Here is a 25,444-nt window from a genome sequence, read left to right on the forward strand (position 1 = left end):
TATATATATATATACATATATATATATACATATATATACGTATATATTTATATATATGTGTGTGTATCTTACTATATACAACATAACAAATATTGAATGGAATTTGAACTTATAATGACGCACTATATGTGTAATTGCAAAGAGAAATATGAGATTCTTTTTGTTGGCCTAATTTAGTTTTCTTTTTCACATTCCCTATTATGGCACTCATATTTGGTAAAAAGTGGAAGACGATGGCTCGTGTGTAGCGCTATACGAATCGTCGCAAATGTATGTACAAGACGTGTGTAAATTTCATTAGTCTATTAGCATGTGTGACTTGCCAGTTAATAAAAATTTAATCTAATAACTGCATAAATAAATTGAAACATAAAGACTAAACGGCGGGAGAAAAAATATTGATAAATATACTGCTCAAAGCAATTAGTGGAACATTTTTTATCGACAAAAGTTAAAATCAGGCTCAATCAAATTAAATTTAATCTAATTTGAGAAATGCCAATAAAGAGCCAATATTGACACTGGATGGATAATGTGTATAAATTATATATTATTACAATAAAAACGTTAATACATATAGGTAGATGTCCAACTCTTATTTTGGATTCACTTCAATACAAAATTAATAAGTGAAAATAACATTATTCGAAATTTCTGATAAAATTGTGGAAAGCCAAAAAGAAGTAATGGATGATCAGTATAAAATTCAGTCATCGAGACAAAACATAAAACGTTGCAAAGTTAGTCAAGCGGTTTTTTTTAAGTATTTGATAGAGTACTTTAAATACGGAAGTCAAGAGGTAAGTTATGTCAAAATATTTTCATAGAAATGTTACATAAGAGATGATGTGTACTGTTCGAGATTAGAAGAACTTGTGCTCCAACCTCTATTAGCATTTCTCAAATTAGATTTTTTATCAAATTTATGATTTAATAAATCTAGTAGATTTTATATATTTTTTTTTAATTTATAATTTTAAACATATTACGTATATACAGGGTGTCCAAAAAATCGCCCGCAATACTTCAGGAAGATGTGATTCGAAAACCCCCCAAAAAAAGAGAAAAACTACATAAACATATAGATCCGGAAACAAGTCGTTTCCAAGTTATTGCCACTATTATGTTTAAAGAAATCGTAATATTGTCATAATTATATTGATCATATTGTCACAATCCTATTAATCATAATAATTATGATTAATATAATTATGACAATGAAAAATAAATTTCGATTTTTTTAAGTTATAGCTACTTTTATGTTAAACCGTAATTTATTTTTTATAATCATAATTATAATAATCATAATTTATTATGATTATTACAATTTTTTACGATTATTTTAACATAAATGCTATAACTCGGCTAACAACTCATTTTCGGACCCTTAGCTTTTTTCTTCTTTTTGAGTCTCGAATCATTTTCTGAAGTACTGCGAGCGATTTTCTAAACATTCTGTGTATTTTAATTTTTTGAACATATAATATATTTTTTGAACATACATTGACGTTAATGATATAGAATTTTTTAAAGAAATGATCTCGTTTGATTGTTTTGAGCAGTGTAATAAAAATATTTTCAATCATACATATCTCCGATGAGTATTATGAAAGATAACACAGTATAATCGCTTCAGCTGATAGCTAATTCTCAGAGTTCATCATTAAAACGTTCGATATCTTGCAAATGATCGCCATAGTCCGTTGCTTCGCTGCCTACGAAAGCATCATGATGATCCAAGATTTCATCATAGGATAATCTGTTGTCGTGATCATCGTCTGAACCCGCAAATAGATGGTCCACTTCATCGTTTGCTATTTCTCTGAAATAAACGTCGATAAAAACATAACATGAAAAAGAGTAAAATTGCATTATCATGAATATCAGCAAAATAATATTCGTAATATAATGAAGCTTAAATTTTTTAACGAGTAATTATTACGAAATTCATTAAAACTTGTATAAGACAATGTTGACATAGTAATATAAAATTATGTTATAATGGAATGTGTTTTTAAAATATATAATAAAATAGTAGTAATATATATAATTATGTAGTAAAATATGTAGTAAAATATATAATTATAAATATAGATATGTGTAAATATTGATACGCAAATATAAAAAAAGAGAAAAACTATTACCATTACAAACTCTATTATTTGAGATTATCATTTTTGGAATTCTAATACTGAATAAAAATTTGCTTGTGTTATAATGAAATTTTATAATTCCACATATTACAGTGTACTCACTCATTACTCGGAACGAGCCAAGAAAGAATTTCATCCGAATCGAGTCTACCGTCTCCATCCTTGTCATGCTCGTAATCAAATTTATCTTTCTCAGATAGCAACCATTCTTTATCTTTTGATTTGGCTCTGTCACCAATAAACTCTTGGAAATTAATGTATCCATCTCCATCCATATCTTTGTCAGCCAAGGCTAGTTTCAATAAAAGCGGAAACATTCTAGGTGTTTCCTCAGGATGTGTGTAAGCTTTGAACTCCTCCCCATCTAAATAGCCATCTTTGTTTAAATCGGCCGCCTCGAATGTCAGCTTGTCGTCGTGGATCAATTTATCGTCAACAGCCAGATCTTCGGGATCGTTACCATAAGTATCCTGTAAAACTTCATCCCAACTCACTTTACCATCTTCATCCGTATCAGCGTCGTCCAAGCGATCCTCAGATTCTTCCGCAGACAGCATGCTGTTTACGAAATTCAATTAATCTAAGTCCTTCTAAAAATTGTATGGATAAACGCATGACAAGGACACCTACCTAAATGAACGCAAGATCCAGGCTTTCAATTCGTTCCTCTCTATGTACTTGTCATTATTCAGATCCATCTTGGTCAGTAAAATCCCTAATCTCCTCTTTGATTCTTCTATTGGAAGTTTATCGAATTCTTCTGCCGTTTTTACGCTTCCTGCAACAGATAAGCTCAGTGTTACGCCTTTCTTTTGTGAAACAGTGGGTAAAGTCGGAGTCGCACTACTGATCTTAAACCCTCATCGAGGATACACTGACACTTGAAGAAGAAGAAGAAGAAAACAAATAATGAAATAAAATCTTCATGATGACAAGCAATTGAACAGAAGTATAGGAGGTGACAGTGAAAGTTCTCATTTCTTTTCTTCGTTGACAATCTAATTTCCATAAAAGGAACTTTCAATCTTCGAGACAAGGCAATACATGGAGCAAATTACGAATATTATCTTCAATTATTATTCAGAGATACAAAACCGAAGCAAATAAGATTCACGAGGACGTCAGGAGAGCTCGGGGTCCAAAAGGTTGGTCTTGAAAACTCGTCACGTCCAGTCTCTCATGTCCATACCTAGGATGGCTTCATGGTCAAACTCCTGGTGATGCTCGCCCTCCGCGTAGTGGTCGGCGTCGCGGGGGCTGAAGGCACCGTCCTCCGTCCTCTCATTGCTGTCGGCTTTGTTGTGCTGATGCGTGTGGATGTGCGCGGAGGCGGTGTCGCCCAGGGCTGGCAGCGATGCGGCAAGCGCGACGACGAGGAGCAGAGGTGCGAACGGTCGGACGGCCATCATCGTGCGTTTGTCCGGGAGCGGCGGGACGATTGAAAATAACGTGCCTGCAATGTTTACAGGCGACGTGAGCGCATAACCTTGTCACGTCGCGTCGGATCGAGGCTTCAACAGGCGCCGCGCGGCGCTTTGCCGGTCGACTGACGTTCCGACGAGGCGGCTATCACGGCGGATATTATCGATTACTTTCCATTACGCATGACGCGAGGAAAATTTTCATGGGTGTCTAATTGTATCCCGGAGACCGCGTTTTCAGAGCGAGAAATGTAAGTGCGGAATATTCTTTGGAAAATCGCGTTATATATATATATTTTTTAATATTGGAAAAATAATTATTAAATTACTTTTATATTTTTTATATATTATAAATAAAATTGCCATTTTTGTTTAAATCGGCAGCCTCGAATGTCTTGTCATCTTGGATCAATTTATCGTCAAAAGTCAGATTTTTGGCTTTTGAAATACAATTATTAAGAGACGACGTCAGCTTTATTGATTTTAGTTTATTATCTTTGCAACGTTCTAATATTTAAAACTTATATGATTGTTCCTACGAAATAGTTAATTATACTATTTATCTGTGCTTTATTCTCAATTTATATCAAACAAGAAAATAAGAAATCAAAGGATTATTATTATATGAGTACTGTGTTTCTCGTATCTTTGAATGTGGCGCTACGCCTGCGCGAACGATCGATCATCGAAATTCTCTGAATGTGTTTCTTTACCGCGCGAAGATTCGCCGCGATCGCTCTGACGTTGTCAACTTTTGAATTTTCACTGCGCTACCACTGCGCCGAGTCGTCGCCGGAATGGCGTTGCGGGCTGACGCCGAAATCGCGGTGCCGCGCGTAAAAATTAAGAATCTCACCGCGTGCCGTTCTTTTCGCGTCTTCACCGCGACGATTGTGTCGTTTACGAAACTTCGCGTGTGGGTCAGCTTATCGTTCGCGTGCGTCGGTCGAACTCGCGTCGCGTTATTACAGTCGCGTACGTATACACTGACGAGTGAGGCTCGCGATCGTCGAGTGTCGGCGACGAAAAGGAAGTGATCTCGCGCCGGACGGCCTCCTCAGTCGTGACGCGTGTGCGAAGTCACGATCTGCCGTCATCCGTGGGGGATGAGGCTCACACGCCGGGCGGTCGGCGTTCGAAAATAGTCGGGCCGGCTATCGACGTCGCGTATCGTCGCGTCTATTTTCAACTTCGTACGAGCGTCGGTGTGTGTGCGCGCGCGCGCGGCGAACCGGCCGATCCTCTCGAGCGCGTAAAAGTCAAAAGTTTCTTTATTTATAAGCTCCGGATCGATAAGGCCGATCCGGTATCTTCGTCGTGGGCGGACGCGCTCGTTCCGGCATCTTCTCGCTGCTGCAGCGTTTCCCGGCGTGCGATGGGAACAACCTGTGTGTGTGAGTTTGTTTCCCACTTCTATCTTTTCTTAATTCGAGCATAATGATGTTGAACGTTATTACAATGCTCGCGATATTGCGATGTCGCAATACGTTTGTTAATTGAGAGCAATGTCATTTGTAATATGTATCGTCAAACTTCTCGGGCGATTTGTGCATAAATTTTGCAACATGATGGTGGTTGCGAGGAAAATTTTAATTTACAAGAATTGCAATCTGTTTCGAATGCACGCGAAATCGCTTATCTGCTTAGACCGCACTGTCGGTAAATGTTATGAAGTGTAGATAACTTATATTGGAAATAAATGTCAACCGAATGTCGATACGACGAAACATAGCTTTTTTCGACTGTCGATAATTTATCGTTTTGTGATATTATCCCAGATAGCACACAGAACCCAAAAGAATTCATTAGTATATATTCAGTTTTATGTCATCAATTCTGAGTTTATTTTTAGGTGCAAAAAGAATCCCTTTTAGAAAAAGAATTCTTTTTGCATTTGAAAATGAACTCAGAATTAGTGATTGTGTGAACTGCGTTTTTTTTCATTCTTTGTGCTATCTGGGATATCATTAAATATTATATTTTTTATGATATAAATTGGAAAATCATTTTAAGAATTTGATAACAAAAAAATTTCTTGTATATTGAAAAATATTTCTTCAATCGTTTGTTACTCATTAATAGAGAAATATTCTTTCATTATATTGATATTATTATGTTGAGGATACATAGAAATTTGCATATCATATTTATATACTTGATTTGATTTTTAGTGATTTGTTTCTATATTATTTATAACGCTTTAACAACTGTTAGGCTTGTATCGTTTAAGTAATTTATTTGAATTTTTTATTTATATTTGAATTATTGTAATGAAATGGAATTCTAATCCCAAGGAATTCTAACAAAAGTAACTTGTTTCTGCAAAAACGGTTTAGATAAACAAAGACTTTATAGAAAGACTTTAGATACGTAGCCAATAAAGTATTGTAAAAAATATTAATTTTTGAATGTATATATTATTGGAAAATTATAAAAATGCTGTATGCAAACGCATTACTTTTTAATAACATTAAATAACGTTATTTTTTAATAACAGAATTTTTATAGCTTGTTTAGAATATATTTTTCCTCAAAGAAAATATTAGAGCGTCCACTCTTCCACGGTTCTTAAATAATTAACGATCGAAAGCAAATCTTCTAAAGAATCAAATTTCAAGGAAAAATAAATGATAAAATCATATTCTCCAATTATTTTACAATTAAAAATGGATTTTATTTGAACAGATTGATTAATGCTGATTTAAATAAATCGTGATAAATAATGATATTTTACATTTTCGATCTGAGGATAACAGGATCGATGTAAATTGATTTTATATATATACACAATCAATCGCTATATTAGATCAATCGCTAAGAATTAATCTAATTGACCTATATATGATATCTATTATTAAAATATATTACTCTAAAAAAATTAATATTCTGTTATTATATAATATATAATTGAATATATTTTGACATATAACATTATATATATTTATGTGATAGGAGACTAATATTAGTATTATACAACTGCGTATTATTCATACGCATTACTTTTTTTACGTGGTCCAAATTATTTTCGCGTCGCATCTTACACAGCTTTGCTTGCGGGCATTTACATTATTTTCGTCGCATTTCCGCAATATTCCTTTTATTATGTTAATTAAATTCTGGGGATATTAATCTCTCCCGCATTTACACCGACACGCGGGGAACTCGAATATCGCGCGCGCGAAATCTGTTAACGGTTGTGATTATTGAAATATGCGTTTAATTTCGCGGAGCGTGACGCATTGATATACGATATTTTACGTTGTAATATACATCCCGTGCCAAAAACTCCGAATTGTCGCTATCTTTTGTGTTCATCGGCCAATCGTATGTAGATTATCAAAGGGCGAACGGTTAGAACTGATTGGCGGGACGGAAATACGGCTGTTTTGCATCAACGTGCCCAACGTGAACGGACTTCCGGTCTTTTCTGGGGTTCCGTGAAGAATCTAGGATCAAAGAAATTCAGTGTTGTCCCTCTTATCTCGAAAGGATACGCTGCTATCTTAGAATTTTATCTTAGAAAACTCCCTCATACTATGAGTTTGTTTCGAAAATTATGAAGTGAAATATCTAATACAAATACGCACAGTTAATAGAGGAACAATTCGTCAACCCGTATAATAAAATTCGATCAGTTTCGCATCGTGAATATCTATTTGCGTAATTTCTCGCATTTCGTTTCGCCCGAGCGTGTTTGCGATGAGACGGGGATCTACGACGATGTGCTTGCATGCGATAGTTCTCGGCGGGGCAAGAGAGATATCGGGGAAACGCCAATGTGAACGCGGGCGCGTTGCGGCGTTCCTTCTGACATTCAAATGTTGGCCGCCGCCAATGAAAAAGGATACGTACGAACCCGACACCGCCTATTCATCGCTCAAAGGGATCATTTATCAACATATTTGATATGCTCCCCACACCCACCCCCTTTTTAGACCGATGTAGAGTCGCGAGCGCGTTCTCTCTCTCTCTTTCGTGCGCGCGCGCGCTTTCTGTTCGCTCTCGGCTTCCATAGAAATAATATGCTAATCGCGCGAAGGCGGAGTTTAAAAAGTGCTCCGATAAATTCTCGAGACTTTTGACGTAATTTCGCCCCTTCTCACCGCAGCCGCAACGTCTTCCGAAAGATTCTTTTTGCGCGCGCTTTCCGGCGTCTTGAGAGAACTTTACCTTACCGCGTAACGTGCCCCCGGTATACATATATCATCGAAGGGATATACTTCTCCCCGTAAGATCCTCCTATAGATCCCCCGCATTGCATCGCGTTTGGCGATCCTTTTTTTTCCCAAATATCAAAATATCTTATCGGTAAGCACGGGACGTCTCTGCAATGAATATTAAATCGATAAGAAATGAAACAAACCTTGGATCTTTGGAAAACTGCATGGAATTAAATTCATGATATTGCAATTAAATTACAAATTATAATAATGTGTGTTAAATTATCTCAAAATTAAGTTATATCGAAATACGTTTCTTGTTGATTCTCAAATAATCAAATGTCATACGTTTTGCGAGAAATTTGTTTACAGCGCGCGTGGAGATTCTTCTCTCTGCAGCTAAAATTTTTCAAGAAAATATATTCGCATGAGTTTGCTTTTTTAACTCGCCTCGAAACGAAAGTATTCACAGAATAGAGAAATTGAGTTACACATGTCTGATCGGCTAACAAAACCCCGTTGAAACCCGAAACCTTCCAGTTTTCTGTTATGCGAGCGTGCCCGTGCGCGTGTCGGAGCGGCGTATAAGTGATTGACGCGGAGCGCTAAGATCATTTACAAATCCCCTCATCGGCACTTATGCGCGCGGTGACGCATACGCACATATTTATGCACCCCTGCCCCTTATATGCCGCGCGGCCTCATACATACATCGGTCATATTAGCCGCAAAAGCCTAAACGCCTCGATGCCGAGAAACGGCCTTCGTTTATTTAAAAGCGCTCATATTTTATTGAAACTCGAAATTAGCGCATTCGATGAAGATCATATAATTGAACCAAACGTTATATTCTTCATATTATTTATATTTTTTATTGTATTTATATTAGTATTGTGTCTATCTTTTTAATTCTTTATTGCTTCGATTTGATTCCTTTTCCCCGCATCTTGAGAGCCTTTTCATCACTATTTGTTAAACAACAAAACTTCGTCAATGTTTGCATCGTCATCGATCGTCACAGATCCCCATGTCGGACTAATCGTCCGAACGTTTAATTTCGAAACGCCACGTCAGCAAGAGACACTTTCAAGCATATTGAGACGGGATCCGCGGCCGAGATCGCCATTTACTTTAAGCTCTCCTTTCCATATTTATCTCGATCTATTTCATTACGGCCACTTCGCGGGCGTTCCTTTTTCCGTCTTCTCTTCCACCGAGTGTCTTTCAGTTAGGATTACGACTCACTCTCCCGGGCGAACGAATGGCCGCACGGTTATTAGGATCACCGCCGGCGCAGATTGCTTTTGCGCGAGCCCAGAATTTATGGATGGCGATGATAAAGTCCCACGGAATCATAATCGAATGTCTTTCACAACGATCCCGTTTGGAAAGTTCCCCGATGCGATGACGACTGTAAATTCCTCGTCCCATTGGATTTTGCTTTCTTAAACAGAAAGAAAGTCGCGAAATTGATTTGATCGACGATGATTTCAATTTGTTATTTGAGTTCTATAGCTTATGAATTGCACACACGTGGTTGTTTAATAATAATTTTAATTGTATATACATTAAATAATATTATGTTCAAATACTACATTAATAATTATTGTACTAAAATATTAATTAATAATAAATACCAGAAGATAAAGTAGCATTTTTTTTAGATTGATGATTTTAAAGAAAAGAAATAATTTAACTTTCATAATAATTATGACACAATAATTTTATAAATACCGCGGAAATTGATAAAATGTAAATATATAATTTATAAAAGTATATATATTAATATTAAAATATATTTTAATTTTTTTAAGATAATCACGTTTCTGGATTTAATAATGTAATAATAGTTTCGAATCTTGTGATTTTGAAAAATTATATAAAAATTGAATTTTCTTTAGGATTTTTTAGGGCTATCATTCTCATTTTTCATTGGTCTTTTTCTCCAAAGTGAAGCAACATATCCCAGAATACGTCGTATAGTAACTGCCATAGTATCCGAGGTTTCTTCCTTCCCCCTGACGGGGCATACGCCCCGCGATTTAAGTCGTCAACTTTTATGGGGGTAGTTTTCGCGGAGACGGTCCGCGACAAGCCAACATAAAAGGGGGTGGAAGTTTCCGGTAATATGGCGTCTTCTCGCGGAATATGGCGGCAACTGTATACAAGAGATAGCGACAATATTGAGGCGGCGAGAGCGCTCCAAAGAAAAACCGAGTCGACCGAGCCGTACTTGCGGTGGAAATGTCAGATCGGCGTCTTTTCTCAATATTATTCTTTTATTTGATCATTCGCTTATTTTGTATTTATTACATAATTATTGATGCAATTATTTTTATATAATACAAGTTGATAGTATAATTACACGTTTACATATTTATAAGTGCATGCAGAGTGTCTCAAAACAATATTGAACGATCATTTATTTAAGATCATTTGATCTGTCTCTTATTATCTTTCTTTAGCGATAAAATTAGGAAAGAACACAACAAGTATTATAGGTATTAAAAAAAGACAGGAGTTAGGAATAAATTTTTATACATGGAAATGTCAAGATGTGGAAAGGAGATAACATAAGCTACATAAACATCCTTCTCATCGGTCGAATAGGGGCAGAGTTCCTCAGGGGGTAGTAGGGTAACTGCACTCGATGATCGTGGATTAACACAGGGATTGCGCTGAAGTGCGCCTTCCTTCGCAATCCGTTGATTGCATCTGGCATTTGTGTCACGCTCTTGAGCGTCCGGCCGATATGCCCGGACAAATTGGAAATTGGTATTCAGCCCGTTGCCCGCTGTGGCCGGCCAGACGGATTTGCGAAGGAGCACCTTAGTCCCCGAGTGCCGGGCAAGAGTGCTCGTACGTGCTGGTTGTGGGCTGCGGAGTAAGCGACGTTAAAGTTGCTCAAATCGCTTGCCGACGATCGCCTAACGGCGGAATACCGACGGAAAAGACGGAAATAAACGGGGTAGAACGGGTCTTTTCTATTACAAATCCATACGACTTAAAAACTTTTTTTATAAAAAAAAATTGCAGAAATACAGAAATGTCCAAAAGAACTTGAAAAAACTTCAATAATAGATAAACAAAGTAACACTGCATATTTATGGTACTATCTTGTATAATAAATTATTATTGTTAGGCATTATGTGTGCGTTATTAAAAAAAAATGTTTATTTATGTAGGAACATAATAAAAAATCGACTTGAATAAATTATTATATTAGAAATAATTTAAGCGCTACAATAAATATTTTAACATGTTTGTTTAGACAAAACACAATTTTGAATACTTAGAATAGTGAAACAGAAATTGCGTTACAGGTAAATTCGAGCTCATTGCGCGACGCAGTGGAAAAATCCGCGTATGTTCGGCCAAGTAGAAATAATCGCTAACAGGATCCAGTGTAATTTACGATCGACCCAATTACGCTTTCTCTCCGTGCGCATTGTTGGGCATATTTGCAAAATGCAATTCATATACTAGTGTTATTCATTACTCTTTATGCGGAATTAACGAAATAAATTGTACTAAAAATTTTATGGGTACGAAAGCATAAGTTATAAGCTCTTGCCGATGAACATTTTCAAAATGTTTGTGATTTTATTATCTTAATTATCTTACTTATTATATCTTAATTTACGAATTTTTTAATTGGGTGAAATAGGTCGTTAGTATATTGGAATTATATGGCCATAACATCAATATATTAATTGGATCATATATCTTTTCTTTTTTATATTGTAATAAAATAGATGAAATATTATTTAGTACATAGATTTTTAGGAGTAGTACATCGTTAAAAAATTTTTCATAAAACACGCGGATGTAAGAAATGCTATACTATATCTCGCATTTTTACTATCACGTGTAATTATTGAAGTCATTTCCGTATTTTTGTAGTATCGAATTCTAAATTTACTAAAAATAAAATAGAATTATAGAATTATGTATTACAGCTTATAAAATGATACAATTATAGTTTGAATATTTAATTTAATTGCAAATGTTTAAATACTAAATATAAAAAGATTACCATGAAAATCTTTTAGCACAACAAATAAATATGAATCTGATATAATCTATAATTCATAAATAAGTATCTGATATGATTTATACATTTTTACATGTTAAGAACAATTAACTATATTAGGTACAATATAATCGAAAATTTCATGTAATTGGATTGTTCTAATTGAATCGCTGAGACTTAGCATATCACAAGACACAATTTTCAAATATCTTACTCAGATATTTCGTTCTGATATAGTAGAAGAATATTTTTATATAAGAATACTGTCGATGATTGATCTTTCGGTTATCAGTCTATTGCAGACTGATGTTGTTCTAGACAAAGGTTGTGATAACATTCTGTATGAATGCTTTGATACTCATCAATTTCATTTCTTGATCGAAAAGCCAACCGAAAAGATTAACACGTAAAAATCCACATTGGCTTGTTGTCCTGAAACTTTTTCATAGGCTTCTAGACTGATGTTCGCAAATACATGCGACGTGGTATTTATTAGCTACTAGATTTATAATAACATTATAAAACTAATCTTTGCAGAATGTAGAAAGTGTACAGCATTTTTACATATTAAGCACAATTAACAATTGACAATTATAGCATTCACAAGTAAGGTTCTAAGTCTACGCAAAAGATATGAGGTTTTATGTAAATATTAAATTATTGTTGAAGTATTAAAACTGAAAATCTTGAAGTTAAATTGGGATATAAAGTATAAGTTGCATTATAATTATAAAAATCTTTTTGGAATTAGAAGATAATATTTTTATTTTGTTTCTTTTTTGAAATCTGTATTGCATTCAAAACTTATAAAAGTTTATAAAAAATCAGAGGCCACTAGTTGTGAAGTAAAATAATTAGTAAATAAAGTATAAATAATTAATCAATGTAAGAATACTATCTTACGTAATAAATTTTAATATAATCTTTTTGAAAATTCAATACTGTATTTGGAGCTTTAAATTAATTAACATAAGTATTTATGAATGAAAGTATTTATAAGAATATATCAACACAACACTGTAGAGATAGGATAAACATGGATTTAAAGCTAGAAGCATTCTGATAACATCGCGAGACAATCGGCGTTATGCATTTCGCGGAAATTATGACAGTGTCTTGCAGCGCGAATTTTGCCGGCGACTGTACCCTGATTTACTTCCAACCGATTCGCCAGGAAATCGAATTACCCCCGCGGCGAGCACGCCGAGAAACCTCGAATTAAGAAACACTGAGACCTGCGGAAAATATCGACGCGATATAAATCAAAGCCTCCTAGAAACCTTCTTTTTCTCGTCCCTATTCCACATTCGTTATTGGCGGTGGCGATCGATAACCCGCCGCGGTTCGTCTCGCGAAATAAATGCGAACGTGAACCTCGAAATCGTTCATTTCTCGGGCAATCGAAGGAACGACTTTAATGCTTGTTGCTGGCGATTTTGCGATCGCGAAACGCATCACCGATCGCGATAGACGGTCACGTTAATCGTCGGCCATCAACGCGGCTCTCGCGTTCCGCTTCCGTCCTCGAGGCAATCGATACGTGAATATCCACGGAAATTTTATGTCCCGGAAAGAAGGAACATCTAGACAGTTAAAAACTTGATTCGATTACCCATAAAGTGTCCTCGTTCGGCATTCTGTTTCTGGGATACTTAGGTAGATTTTATTTCGCATGTTTTACGATCATCCGTCGCACTCCTTGATTTGGAATGTGAAAATTTTCAAACGAAAAAAAATCCGAAAAGAACTTATGTTATTCAATAAATTGGCTATTGTGAAAAAATTGCAGTTTTGACGTTAGTGTTTTCTTTACAGTACTTTCGCGAAGCTCATGAAATTTTTGCAATTAATTAGTTTTGCGTGCTAAAGTTGCAGAAAAATCCATCGTCGAATCTTTACAGATTTTAAAAGTGGTCTTTCGATTACCAAAGTGACCTCTTACCTCTTAGCGAATTTAAAGAGCCGGGGCACTCTCATGGATGTGCCAAGTTAGGAGGAAATACGGGGTAGTGTCCTTTAGAGAGATCCTGTGCTTAATGGCGCTGAATCACAGATTGCGCGCACCCCTAAATTTGAATTTATTATCAACCCTTGCCCGAGACGGAGTGCCGCGCGGTGGCGGATGGCGATCGTACGGCCGAAAGAATAATTTCCTTTCGCTGCCAATCGTCAGCCGCCTCTGCTCCGTCGAGCCCCGAGAACGTAAGTCGCTAAATGCCGAGATCATCGTTTTCTTATCAAGAGGGTTATCTCTAATCGATTTTATAAAATTTTCACAAGGAATTCTGTTTTGTTTGTTTCTTTGTATTTACGAGTGCACTATATAATTTCATCTAGAGTTTCGAGACCGTGTAGGTATCTTCAAAAACTTTTAAAATAAATTAGAAGAAAGTATGAAAAAAGAAAGACCGTACCTAAAATATACTGATAGGAAACAAATTAATCCCTATAGTAAATGTCTACTTAATAAACAATAAACCTCTCAGAAATAATTCTTTTTTGTTTCAAACTCCAGCATCCGCGTGTGTCCCTCAAAGCTAATCGTCCGCCGGTGGATTTGTTCCGACCGTATAGGTGTACGCGATGGCTAAATGAACACGTTAAATGAAACGACACTTAACGCGGTTGCTGAGCACGTTGCATATCCGAACGAGCCGTGTCAAATGAATGCACCCGCAGGCAACGCCGAGTCGACCGGAAGCGGTCTATCGTCGATCGCCGTTCCGTTCGATCGGTTCCGCGGCGCGTCGCGGAACGGCTCGGCGGAACGGCGACGGGACGGGACCACGGGCTGATAAATTCGACGTGTGTGTATCGCGTTGGCGCGATAAATCAATTATAATATTCCACGGTTAGTTTGGATTATATCGGTTATTAGTAAAATCCGTCGGCGTTACGGAAGGCAGTCACATATATCCGTCGGCCGTTCCTCTCTATTACAAATTTCGTTGTTTTCTCTCTCTCCCCTCTCTTGCGGATCTAATGACGAAGAACAATCCATTATTTACGCGCTCGCCTCTCCAGCGATGTATATCAAAATATTCTGCAATTCTAAATATTAATATCTATATAATCTCCACATGCCTTTTGGTTCCCAAGAAATAGAAGCGTATTAGTTCTAACACAAAATATTATAGATTATGATATATATTTCTAAATTATTTTAATCAAGAAAAAGAACTTTATAAGTGATAAATAAAAAAATATGAATAACTAAAAAATGATTATTTGAAATTAAAACTTCAGTATGATTGCTTAAAAATTAATTTAATAACATGATAAAATAAATAACGTGTAATTTTATAATGCAATGTAATAAAAGTCCACTTTAACTTATGTTTCTAAAAATAAAAACTTGATATTAAAGAAATATTATATTTAACATTATCAATATTATGATAGTATTAGAAATGAATATTACAAGAATATTTAATTTATTTGGAAATTCTCAGAATTATGATAATTTATTTTAAAACTCTTTATATATGAGACTCTAAATGTGTATATATCACGCGCTTAATGGATTAATATGTTACTATTCCCCTCTCTCTCTTTCTCTCTTTTATCTCTCGCGTACGTTTACTTCGAGCCTACCTCACTACATATTCTATTCTTTCAATTCCATTCTTCTCCCACTTCGATAAATACACGATCGACCCCAGCCAGAGCATCATCGGACGAACCTACGGATTCGCACTTCGGTAACGCCCGGCATTATTCACTCTTTATTGAATTTGTCGATTCTTCTCGCACGAGTCGCGGGACGCGCGCGCGATGCACCGTGACGCCTCTTTTATTTGCAACGATTGTGCGATCTGCAACAACGTAGCGACGTAGCCGATCGTTACGAAACGCAAGGGGGCATAAATCCTTCGCGGTCCTTTCCGCGGCGATGCGCAGGGCGCGGGGCGAAAGGAGGCCGATAATGGTTTTCAGACTTGCGCCGCGGTTGATACGTCGCGACAGTCGCCCGCTCTTGAGAAATGTTTTCTGCACCCGCCGCCTGACATTTCCACCCCGTCTTATGTACTTACAGTATTTCTATATTCATTCTTCCGAACTGAGACAACAGTCAAGTAAATATGTGAAATACGTCCTTCGTAATAATCGATGAATGTACAAAAATGTCACGCTTTCGTTATTGCGGACTGAAAGGAATCTAAGTTCTAAAAAGCACGTTTAAATGTAATAATCATATATTGTGTGATTATCGGCGAATATCTCAAACTATTGTGTTACATCTGGACATGTAAAGCCGTCTGCGTTTATAATATTATAAGGTACCTCGATAACGAAAGGCAAGTTATGGGTATAACGAAATTTCTCATATTGAATCTTCCGCGTATTTTTGGCGGCGATATGGGAAAGTAAAGAGGGTTGGTTCGGCACTTCCGAGTTATTCGTTCAGATCTAAAGATTTGGAACGCACCGTGTATTCGCATTTGCATACCTCGCCGATTCCGCCGGTGACTCCCGTTTCCCCGCGACTCTTCTATACGGTCCACGACTTAGTTCTTTCCGCCGTCTCCGATGCAAATTACAATATTCCCGTGCCGTTCGTTCGGTTATGAAAATATATGCGACTCTCGATAAAAATAGGATACGCGCCCCTTATTCTCCTCGCGCGGCGGAACAAAGGAACTCGGAACTCTCTATCTTCGATCTTTCGTGAGTACCTGCACCTGTACTCTTGCCAACATGGCTCATAATGCCTTGTTCCTTATTAATTTTTTATTGAAATTAAATACGCATTTTTTTACATCTGTAATATTTTTATAAAATGTTTTAATAAATATTATATAGTTATTATCCTCTTAATAGTACAGCACTACTAAATTGGGACCACATCGATATGTCTAATATTATTACTGCAAGAATAAGTTTTTTCTTGCAAATTAAAATGACGATAACATCGCGTTGGAAAAAAAATGCATATAAAGTTTCTATTTAATTTTATGGAACGTTTTGAATGTAATTACAATTCTATCAATAAATTAATCGATGTGATTTATGTATTTTGTAATTGAATTAAGATTATATATGTATTTTTTTTCGAAACAATATATTTTCGCTCTTTTTTTGTGATTATCACAGTGCGATTTTCATAGGTTTTATTGAATGAAACTGTTGCACGAAAGGCGTACGTGAGTCGTAGCTTTAATGCAAGGACGTAAGAATGTAAATCGCGGGGCTTGCAGCCATTGAATCACGCGAGGCGCACTATATGCAGGCGTGCAAATCTTGGCGCGTTTTTAAAAGATTAAAATTTTATTCGGGCCCAATCGGTTCACGCCACGCTAGAGATCGCACCTCGCGCCCGCTTCTGCAGAATAATGTTTCCCACGCGGCCGATAGGGCGACTCCCCTGGCGGGGTCGCTTCTTTTTTCCTATGGCAATATTTAGATAAACCTCGCTACGTGTGCCGACTAGAGAGCAGGTAGAAGAGATATGTTGTAAAACATTATGTATTACCGCCCCAGCGGTCTCATTCTATTGGCCCGTAACAAACTTTGCCTGGGCACAACCATTTCCTCATGGGAGTGTCTGCCAAGACTGGACACTATGCACAAAAAAAGTGCATAGTAAAAAATATTAATTTTATTACTTATTTATTTCTTAGAAGTATTTTAATTCAGTAACTCCTAATACATATATATATATATATATATTATAGTAATTATTATTATTATTTATCACACAGATATTAAAACGTTAACGTAATAATTTTTGTTTTATTTGTTTTATTTCTATTACTATTTAATACATCAACTACTTAACGTATTACTTATTGTTATTATTTGTAATTTTTATTTTATTTATAATTATCACTTTTAATTATAAGAATAAATGCATAGATGCTATATACAAATAAAAAATGTATCTCGACAATTTCGACGCTCATGATTATACGGCGAAATCGTGGAGCTAATTCGCGATCGCGATTGCGATAGGCGCGCGAAAAACGCTTCCAGCTTCGGTGACGAACGATCTAATTATTTTCAGACTTTCCTCATTAGTTGCCCGCCTCTTTAGTTGGTCGGTACAAATCGTTCCTTTTGTGCGCGACGCGTCACGCCGGCGGGTTATCTAAATCGCGTCGAATATTTCCGCGGTAGGTCCGCGGGAGATCCGCGCGCGGCGACGGCGCTCACCGTTATTCCCGTTAAAAAGCATCTCGCGTATCAATTTCACGGGACAACGCGGTGCATCGCGGGTAATCCGGCGTGGTGGATCGTCTTTTTGTTCCCGGCCGCTTAATATTGCTTGTCCCGCCGTAATCTCCAACCCCCGACACCCTGTTACACCCTGCGCCATCCCCCTCGCCGCCGCCCTCCTCTCCTTCCCCCTCCCCCCGTGTTTCGCTCCACTATGTCCCGCTGCCCTCCACCGTCGCCTCACAATAGCGTAGTCGAACTTTTCCTTCGCCGGTGATCCTCTTCGTGCGTGAAGGCTTGTATTTTCCGCGTGTATACAGATGTGGAGAAATTCAATGAAATCATAGAGCCGTGCGTCAATCTTTTGTGATCAAAGGTTGCAGGAGCAGAATAAAAATTTAATTGCATCAACCTGATAGTTTTTTTCGAAATCATAACAATGTTGAGATAAAATCGGACGAGATTCTAATGCGAATAAGATAAATCTGCATGATGTAAAGACGGTTTAATAATAAGTATCATGAGGGAAATTGAATATGAAGCGTTTTGAGGGGAAAGCACCTATTAGTTATTCTAATAGAATCGCGAAACAATCGACACGATTAAACGCGAGGAGCGTTAATAAGTTAGAAAAAGAAATGTAAAATCTATAAATTAATTGTTTTTTTTTTTCAATTTTCGTTCATGATTTTTCGCGAAGCCACCGCACTGCGCGCGCCCTTTTCACAGCCGGCTCGCCTGCGGATCCGGACCGCTACACTTCCGCGGTACTTAACGTAAGTACGCCGGGACTTCGGCGAAGAAAATAAAGAAACTACTCGCCGCGCGCTCTCTCGCCCAGTCCATCCCTTTCGCCACCGCCACCGTCTCACCCCCTCATCTCCTCGTTGCTCCGTATCGCGGGACAATGTTATTTTACGGCGTGGTGAGTTTGAGCCTCTTTCATCCGGCGACACGGTGGTCGTGGCGATGGCGATGGTTGCGGCGCGGTGGTTTCTAGCAAACCGCCACACCCTCGTGACTGCCTCCGCCTCTACCTCTGTCTCCCTCTCTCTTTCTCTCTCTATCTCTCTCTCTCTTTCGCTCTCTCACTCCCTTTCTCCCTCTCCCTGTGCAACGTTTAATCTGATCAAGCGCGGATTATATCGGACAGCACGCTGACGAGGAGAAAAAAAATCGTTGCAGCGCGACAAGAGACGATCTTGTGCGTCATGTCGAGCTTCCGGCATTGTAAAAGCGTTGTTTCAACTATAAATGAAGTGCAGCATTTATTTCATGAAATTAAAACGCCTTGCATTGAGTCAATTGGCACCGTTTTCGACATTGGAAATTATTGTAGTTGTTGCATGAAAAGTTGTTTGAGATTTTATATTTCTTTATTTGATGAGAGTTAAAATCTGCAACAATTGTATATTATAAAGCTTCTTGTTTTCTTAATATATTTTTATTTATTAAATAAAAAATGTTTTTGCAAATCAATTTTTAAAGACAGTATCATATTTTCCGATAAAATTTTATTTAATAAATATTTAATTTTAGATCTAGTTATAAAGATTACATATAATATCAAGGAATTTGCAAATAATTTGTTCCTCAATATTTTTATCAGTTAAAGAATCTACTGTTAAGCGAGATGCGGTAAAGAGAGACACTTTTTTTTTGTATTTCACATATAATTTCTGTTTCATAAATCCTTATATTCGTATATATACGAAGATATGTGTCAATATAATAGAACTGCGTAACGCGATATTATCGTATGTGTTTTAAGAAGTACATGCGAGTTTTGACGAAATCGGATATTCTTGCGAGATCGTACGGTGTTGGGAAAATTGGAGAAGGATAGCTGGGTCTTGCTCCATTTTATTAGATCAAACGGACTGTGACCAAGCTGTACGTTCTACTTGACTCGGTCACTCGGCTCCTGTCCGACCGAATAAACGTCGCCGTGCCTTATTCCGCGCCAACCCCCTTTTCCCTTCGTCGCTACCCCCCCGAGGGCACTTTTTTATGTCATCGAGAGACCCGAGTGTCGTCCCGGCAGCATTTTATCGGCCAACGTGCTCGACCGGCTTCTCAATTTCATTTTTCTCGCCCTCTTATTGTCGATTCCTTGATACATCCGAGCTACAAGCGAAATAGTCCAAAAAGCATATATGATTCGCTATTAACGTAGCTACTAGTTACACAAAGTTAGATTCGTTATTTAAGTTTGAAAGAACAAAGCACATAACATTTTTTGTAGGTCTTAAAATTAAGAATCATAATTTTTATAAATTATGTGTACATAATAAATAGGAATTGTTTAATATCATATGTAGAATATTTTATATGCTACAGGGAATTAATCGTTTTTTATAAGGAAATTTCATTTCTGACAGTTAACAGTTTTTATAGATGAGATATTATTTCATCGGGAACAAAGCTATTTATTTATTATTATGATCTATTTATTATTATAATCCAACTCCACTATTGTATTTAATTGTAAGACGACCAAGAGAATGATAGATAATATTGGATCGAGTCAATCGATCTACTCGATCGCAAACTACTTAGGAGATGTAATAGCCATATATCGTCTACATCGCCTATTGCAACGACGACGACGACGACGACGACGACGACGACGACGACGACGAGGATGGCGTTGGCCGTAACTCGATTTTGCGTTCCATCTGAGACACTGAAAGTCCCTCCGGCCGTCCAGCCTGCCCGTCAATAAGGCAATTCGCTGACCCGAATTGGCTCCATTACCCAAAGAAGAATGACTTTCGGGACGATATTTCACTCCGTGAGAAAATATTGAGGATGCCCTCGCGACGGCGTTACAAAGAAGCGTTAAATGTGGCAGTCTATAGTCCTTTTCCTGGCGATAAAAGGTCGAGGGGGGTTATCGAATCTATTGACTGAATGGGACAACGTAATTTTTCACGGATCAAAAATACTTATTATAGATTTATCAACGAATCTTAAAGAACGACAATGTGTAAATTAGTTCGATATTGCTTTTAATTAGCTAATTATTAATTTTTATCATTAGAAATTGATTGCAAAATTTTTGATATAATTTATAGCTTTTTATCCGAGTGAAATTATTCGTCGAATCTTTTTAAAGATTCTTATATCGATATCGAAATTGTTCGCAAACGATAGATTAAGATCAAAGAATCAAATTCGACAGTTGTTCTAATCGCCAAATCGCGCTTTTCAGGTCGTCGCGTTCCAACTTCGTGCGATCAATTCGCATTAACTTTCGGGAGACGCGTCGGAACACGGCTCGGAATATTGCGGAGAACATTTCATGTTCTCATGCCAGGAAAAAAGGTTGGGGAGGGGAAACGGACTCTGATCCGCGAAATATTCGTTTTGACTGCTCGAGAGATCGTTGTCGCGGTTATTATTTTTCGAGGGATAGAAGCCCGGCGGGCGCGAGGAGCACGGAAGCGAATCCAGGATCCTTATCTAACCATAAAGCTTAATCCCTCGACGCGGAGGCGCTCGTGCGCTAAAAAGTATTTTACGAGCTGCTTATACGTTTCAGCGGTCACCCTGACACCGAATCCAATTTTCCCGATAGGATCTTTAGTAGGGATCAGGTGTTAGAGGTCCGAAAGGTCTTCGCGTGGTATGTCCGCATTCGCACACGTGCACACTTGTAGCGGGCGTGTTCCCGCAGGCAAATCTTCCTCCCGCGATCGATGGATCGCTCATTTAGACTTTTGTCTCTTTCCCAGACAGTAACCGTCATGCGTATACAACATGTCGATATGATTTATTATAATTAATAGACCACTAGAATGCGATTTATTATCGTAGATCTTTTTTTCAATTTTTTAAAAATAATTATGTTTGTATACAACTATTTAAATGTTATAATATTTTTAAAAGAAGCAAATATCAATTTTTTTACTCGTTATTAGAAGTATTTAAAAAAAATTATGGGTTCTACGATCGCCGACATAAATGTACAAGAGCGAGCTGCGGAGAACTGCGGCACGGATTTCCTTAGCACTCAATCGGCGTGTTCTACCATCTATCGCCATATTTGAATATTTCTCGTTCCGGCGACACTACTGGAGGCAGATAAAATGCTTTACGACGCCGAGGAATTAACCCTTGATTTCCGCGCATTACTCTCACCGCGGAGTCTACCGAGATAAAGGGGTGGCTGCTTCCTTACTATCTCCGTGGCATAATGGCCGACGAAGAAGGGCACCGTTCATCGTGAAAGATATAATGGAGCCGTGGCGTGGTTCCTCCACGGGCTTGTGCACCCACGATTTATGGTTTCTTTTATTTAGGGAAATAATGGTGCAAGGTTACCGGGGAGCATCGAGCCACGAGCCGTCAGCTTTTGGCTTTTCAAAGCGAATTGCGACGTGTCGCAATGAGATACTTAAGCGCAAGTTACTTCTCTCATTTGCTTGTAAAAAATTTGGCTGAATCTTGCCGTTCGTGACTGAAAAAAGAAATCCGTTTATCTTTGCTAGAAAGATATCTTTGATCTTGTTTACTTAATCTTTAATTTCTCATATGGCTTCTACATTAAATTCTACGAAATTGCGAATTTTTAATAAATCAGACCCTGATAGGTATACGTGGTAATTCGTGAAAATTATAAATATCGCGTGCTTTGTAAAACGCTTGATTTTTAGATGAGTGAGAATATAATCTCTGTAATCACTCTCTCTATGACATTTGCGAGATGTCACGCATCTTAACGCTTGCACCAGCAGGAATCATCAGCTAGAGAGGAAAAGGAAGCGTCTTGCACTTTTCACTCCCTTCTCGGATAAGTCGCTCGCTTGCACGCGAAATCTGTGTATAGGTATCATGCGAGGTGGTCGAGTCGACGGTATCAATATTCATCACCGTCCTATGTTCAGCTGGCTCAAATTCGTAGGATTAGCCGGAAACTTCGCGCCGCTCCCTCCGTGTTGTAACCGCCTGTGCGGCGATACACACCCATACACACAAACACAACACACGTATAGATATGGCGAGATTTAGAGCAAGAGGGATGCTGTAACGCGCGCTGTACCGAGGGAGACGTGCGTAGGCGGGTCGCGGGGCCGGCGTTCACCACCGTGTGATGCCTCCACCGCGGGATTCTAATCCGGGTAGGTCGGGTAGGCGTGTGTGACGTCATATTGCATAACAATTAATCAACGGGCGATAACAGCTAGCCGGTTCTCTCTCGACGGAGTGGGAAGCCCTGATAATCATTTCAACGGGCAGCTTAAAGTGCCACTAGTTAACGCTAAGCCGATTTAAAAGCGATTTAATATCCGGAATATTATACCTGGCTGTCGCGCGGCGCGCGCGGATGCTCGACAATAGCGATTGCATTGCAGGAATGGATCCGCCGGCGGCGCGGCGGTGGGTTTCTTACTTCGCTTCCGGCATTTCGCCGGTATCTATTACTATTATCTATTACTATCTGCGATCTTGCTGCAATTCAAGTTTTTTTCGTTTTGTATTTATTTACCGTGATTTCTTTATTCTTAGCTGATAAACATAATTTTTTTTATTAAGTAAATACTAAATATTAGAATTTCGGATTGTTAGGAAAATTTTCAATGTTTTAGTTGAACTCCTCCCTTGGACAAGTGAAAAATTCAACGTGAGTGTATTCTCGGTGTGACACGTAACTCTCGACGTCGCGTCGCTAATAAGCGGTGGCACCAGCCACATGCTCTCTCCTGCTTTTCTCCGCTAATACATAATGCCGATCAAACAACTGTTTAAGCAGCCCCGAGTTAAGTGCGTTCCATTCTCTCGCGAGTACCATGTCGTCCTGGTTTGTCCCTAGTCTTTAATATCTACTGGCAGGGATGCTTTTGGCCCTGCAGGGGTCACTATATACGCCACATTTTTCTTACGTTTCCGACAGTTTTTCCGTTTGAGCGAATTTAATGCGACCTATTTTCGATTGTCAATCTACAATATTTAATATCCTTACATTGAAATGAATATAAAAACAATTTGGATAATTTTTAAATATGTATATAAAGTAATGAAAAAATTAAATCTGTTTGTAAAAAAAATGTATCACATTCGTGTAAAAATATCTTTTCGTTTTTTTTCCTTTCGTTTCTTCGATGAAAAATATTTGTTAGTTATTGAAAGCTGTAAATCACAAAAACGTTGTCACCCGTTGATCTTTATTTATCGCCCTCGCGGCGACGACTGGAATGCTCCCTCGCGCACAGGCTAGGTCAATAGTTTCACGCCGACGAGGACGTGTATATCCCACTTTCGTAGGCCGCTGATTGAGGACAGATGCATGAGCAGGGGAAGTGCACTGTGCAGCGAGATGAGGGTACAGTCGCTTACAATGACCCCGGCGCGGCGAGAGAAGTACAATGGCGCACCGGCTCTCTTTCGAACTCTCGGGGCCACGCTGCCGCCGATCCGAAAATCACTCGTCTATGACAAAGAGCCATGTTCGCGCTGCCGCAAATATGCCGTAAATACGCCAAGGTGGAGTATCGATTGTCCAGCGAGTCGATACTTCCGAATCGTAATCCCGTAAGCCGAGTGCTCGATATCAATGTGAAATCAACGCAATTTTGTTTCGTGATATTTTACTCAACTGAATGTCATTGCGTTACAATATATTACTATTAATATTGTGGAAAAATATATCTATCGTATTATATTTTAGTAAAATATAAAAATATCATTGATCTCTTATATGACCTCTTATGTTCCTAATTAGAACAGAGAAGTCATTTTTTTACGATATCGAAACATATAATAAAATCTAAGCTTTTGATATCATATAAATCTCATAAAAATTTGTAATATTCAAGTTGGTCTATTTTATTGCGTACCGGTGAACCGTTTTAAAATTTGTTATTTGATATTAAATCATTGCCGCACTGGGAGAGGGATTTCCCGAATGGGTGACGCTTGCCCAACAGCGGAAAGTATCGAAATAAACGGTCGATTGTGGACTTCGGCGGACCAGGAACGCGGTTCGTTTCCATAAAATCTGTTGCTCGCACCGACGCCCGAAATCCTAATTAAACGGCAGATTCGAAATCGTCGACCGACCACGTACAAGCTTAATCCGCTCGCGAGCGCCGATAATATCGATCGATCGATGCGCGAGCTGAGTTAATTAAATTAAAATACTCGTATAATAGCGCGCCAGATGGCACGACCAGGACATACAACCTGGTATTGAGTAGTCCACCCCACTCGCAGCCATCCCCTGGCATAATACATAACTCGTTTAGCCTTGCAGGTTGGCAAAAAAGCTGGGGGGTGGCTCGTAGGATTGTCACGGGGTTTTGCTTGGCCAAAGTGTTTAGGCTCTCCCTTCGGTTACTTTCTTGCAACGTCAAACATCGAATATTTTAACACGTTAGTTTAACTAATTTTACTTTATAATATGAAATTACTTTATAATATGAAATACTGAAGGCGAGAGAAAAATAAAAAGAGATACAGATGTTTAGATTTGAAAAGCAGAAGGAGGGGGGGGGGGGGGGAATATAAAACTATTGATTT

The 25,444-nt window shown here is 38.0% G+C and overlaps 1 protein-coding gene and 1 long non-coding RNA gene across 3 annotated transcripts in view; one reads left to right on the forward strand and one right to left on the reverse strand.

Moving 5' to 3' along the window:
* Positions 1–1,391: 1,391 nt before the first annotated feature.
* On the reverse strand, positions 1,392–4,515 carry LOC105459651 (reticulocalbin-2). 2 transcript variants are annotated; one of them, XM_011705846.1, is made up of 5 exons: positions 4,431–4,515; positions 3,343–3,606; positions 2,784–2,931; positions 2,256–2,711; positions 1,392–1,822 (listed from the first exon to the last, which is right to left on the reverse strand). In XM_011705846.1, the coding sequence occupies exons 2-5, from the start codon at positions 3,560–3,562 to the stop codon at positions 1,651–1,653; spliced, it is 996 nt and encodes a 331-aa protein (XP_011704148.1). In that variant the 5' UTR covers positions 3,563–3,606; positions 4,431–4,515; the 3' UTR covers positions 1,392–1,650. The 2 variants fall into 2 exon arrangements, with proteins under 2 accessions (XP_011704148.1, XP_011704149.1); XM_011705847.1 differs by lacking the exon at positions 4,431–4,515 and adding an exon at positions 4,288–4,333.
* A 373-nt stretch (positions 4,516–4,888) lies between these two features.
* LOC105459655 overlaps positions 4,889–25,444 on the forward strand; it is a 41,749-nt gene continuing 21,193 nt past the window's right edge. Inside the window, exon 1 of the long non-coding RNA XR_975709.1 lies at positions 4,889–4,968. This is a non-coding gene — a long non-coding RNA (uncharacterized LOC105459655). The remainder of the gene's footprint in view (positions 4,969–25,444) is intronic.

Source organism: Wasmannia auropunctata, unplaced genomic scaffold (assembly GCF_000956235.1).
Source record: "Wasmannia auropunctata unplaced genomic scaffold, wasmannia.A_1.0 LD334172.1, whole genome shotgun sequence".
Taxonomy (NCBI): Eukaryota; Metazoa; Arthropoda; class Insecta; order Hymenoptera; family Formicidae; genus Wasmannia; species Wasmannia auropunctata.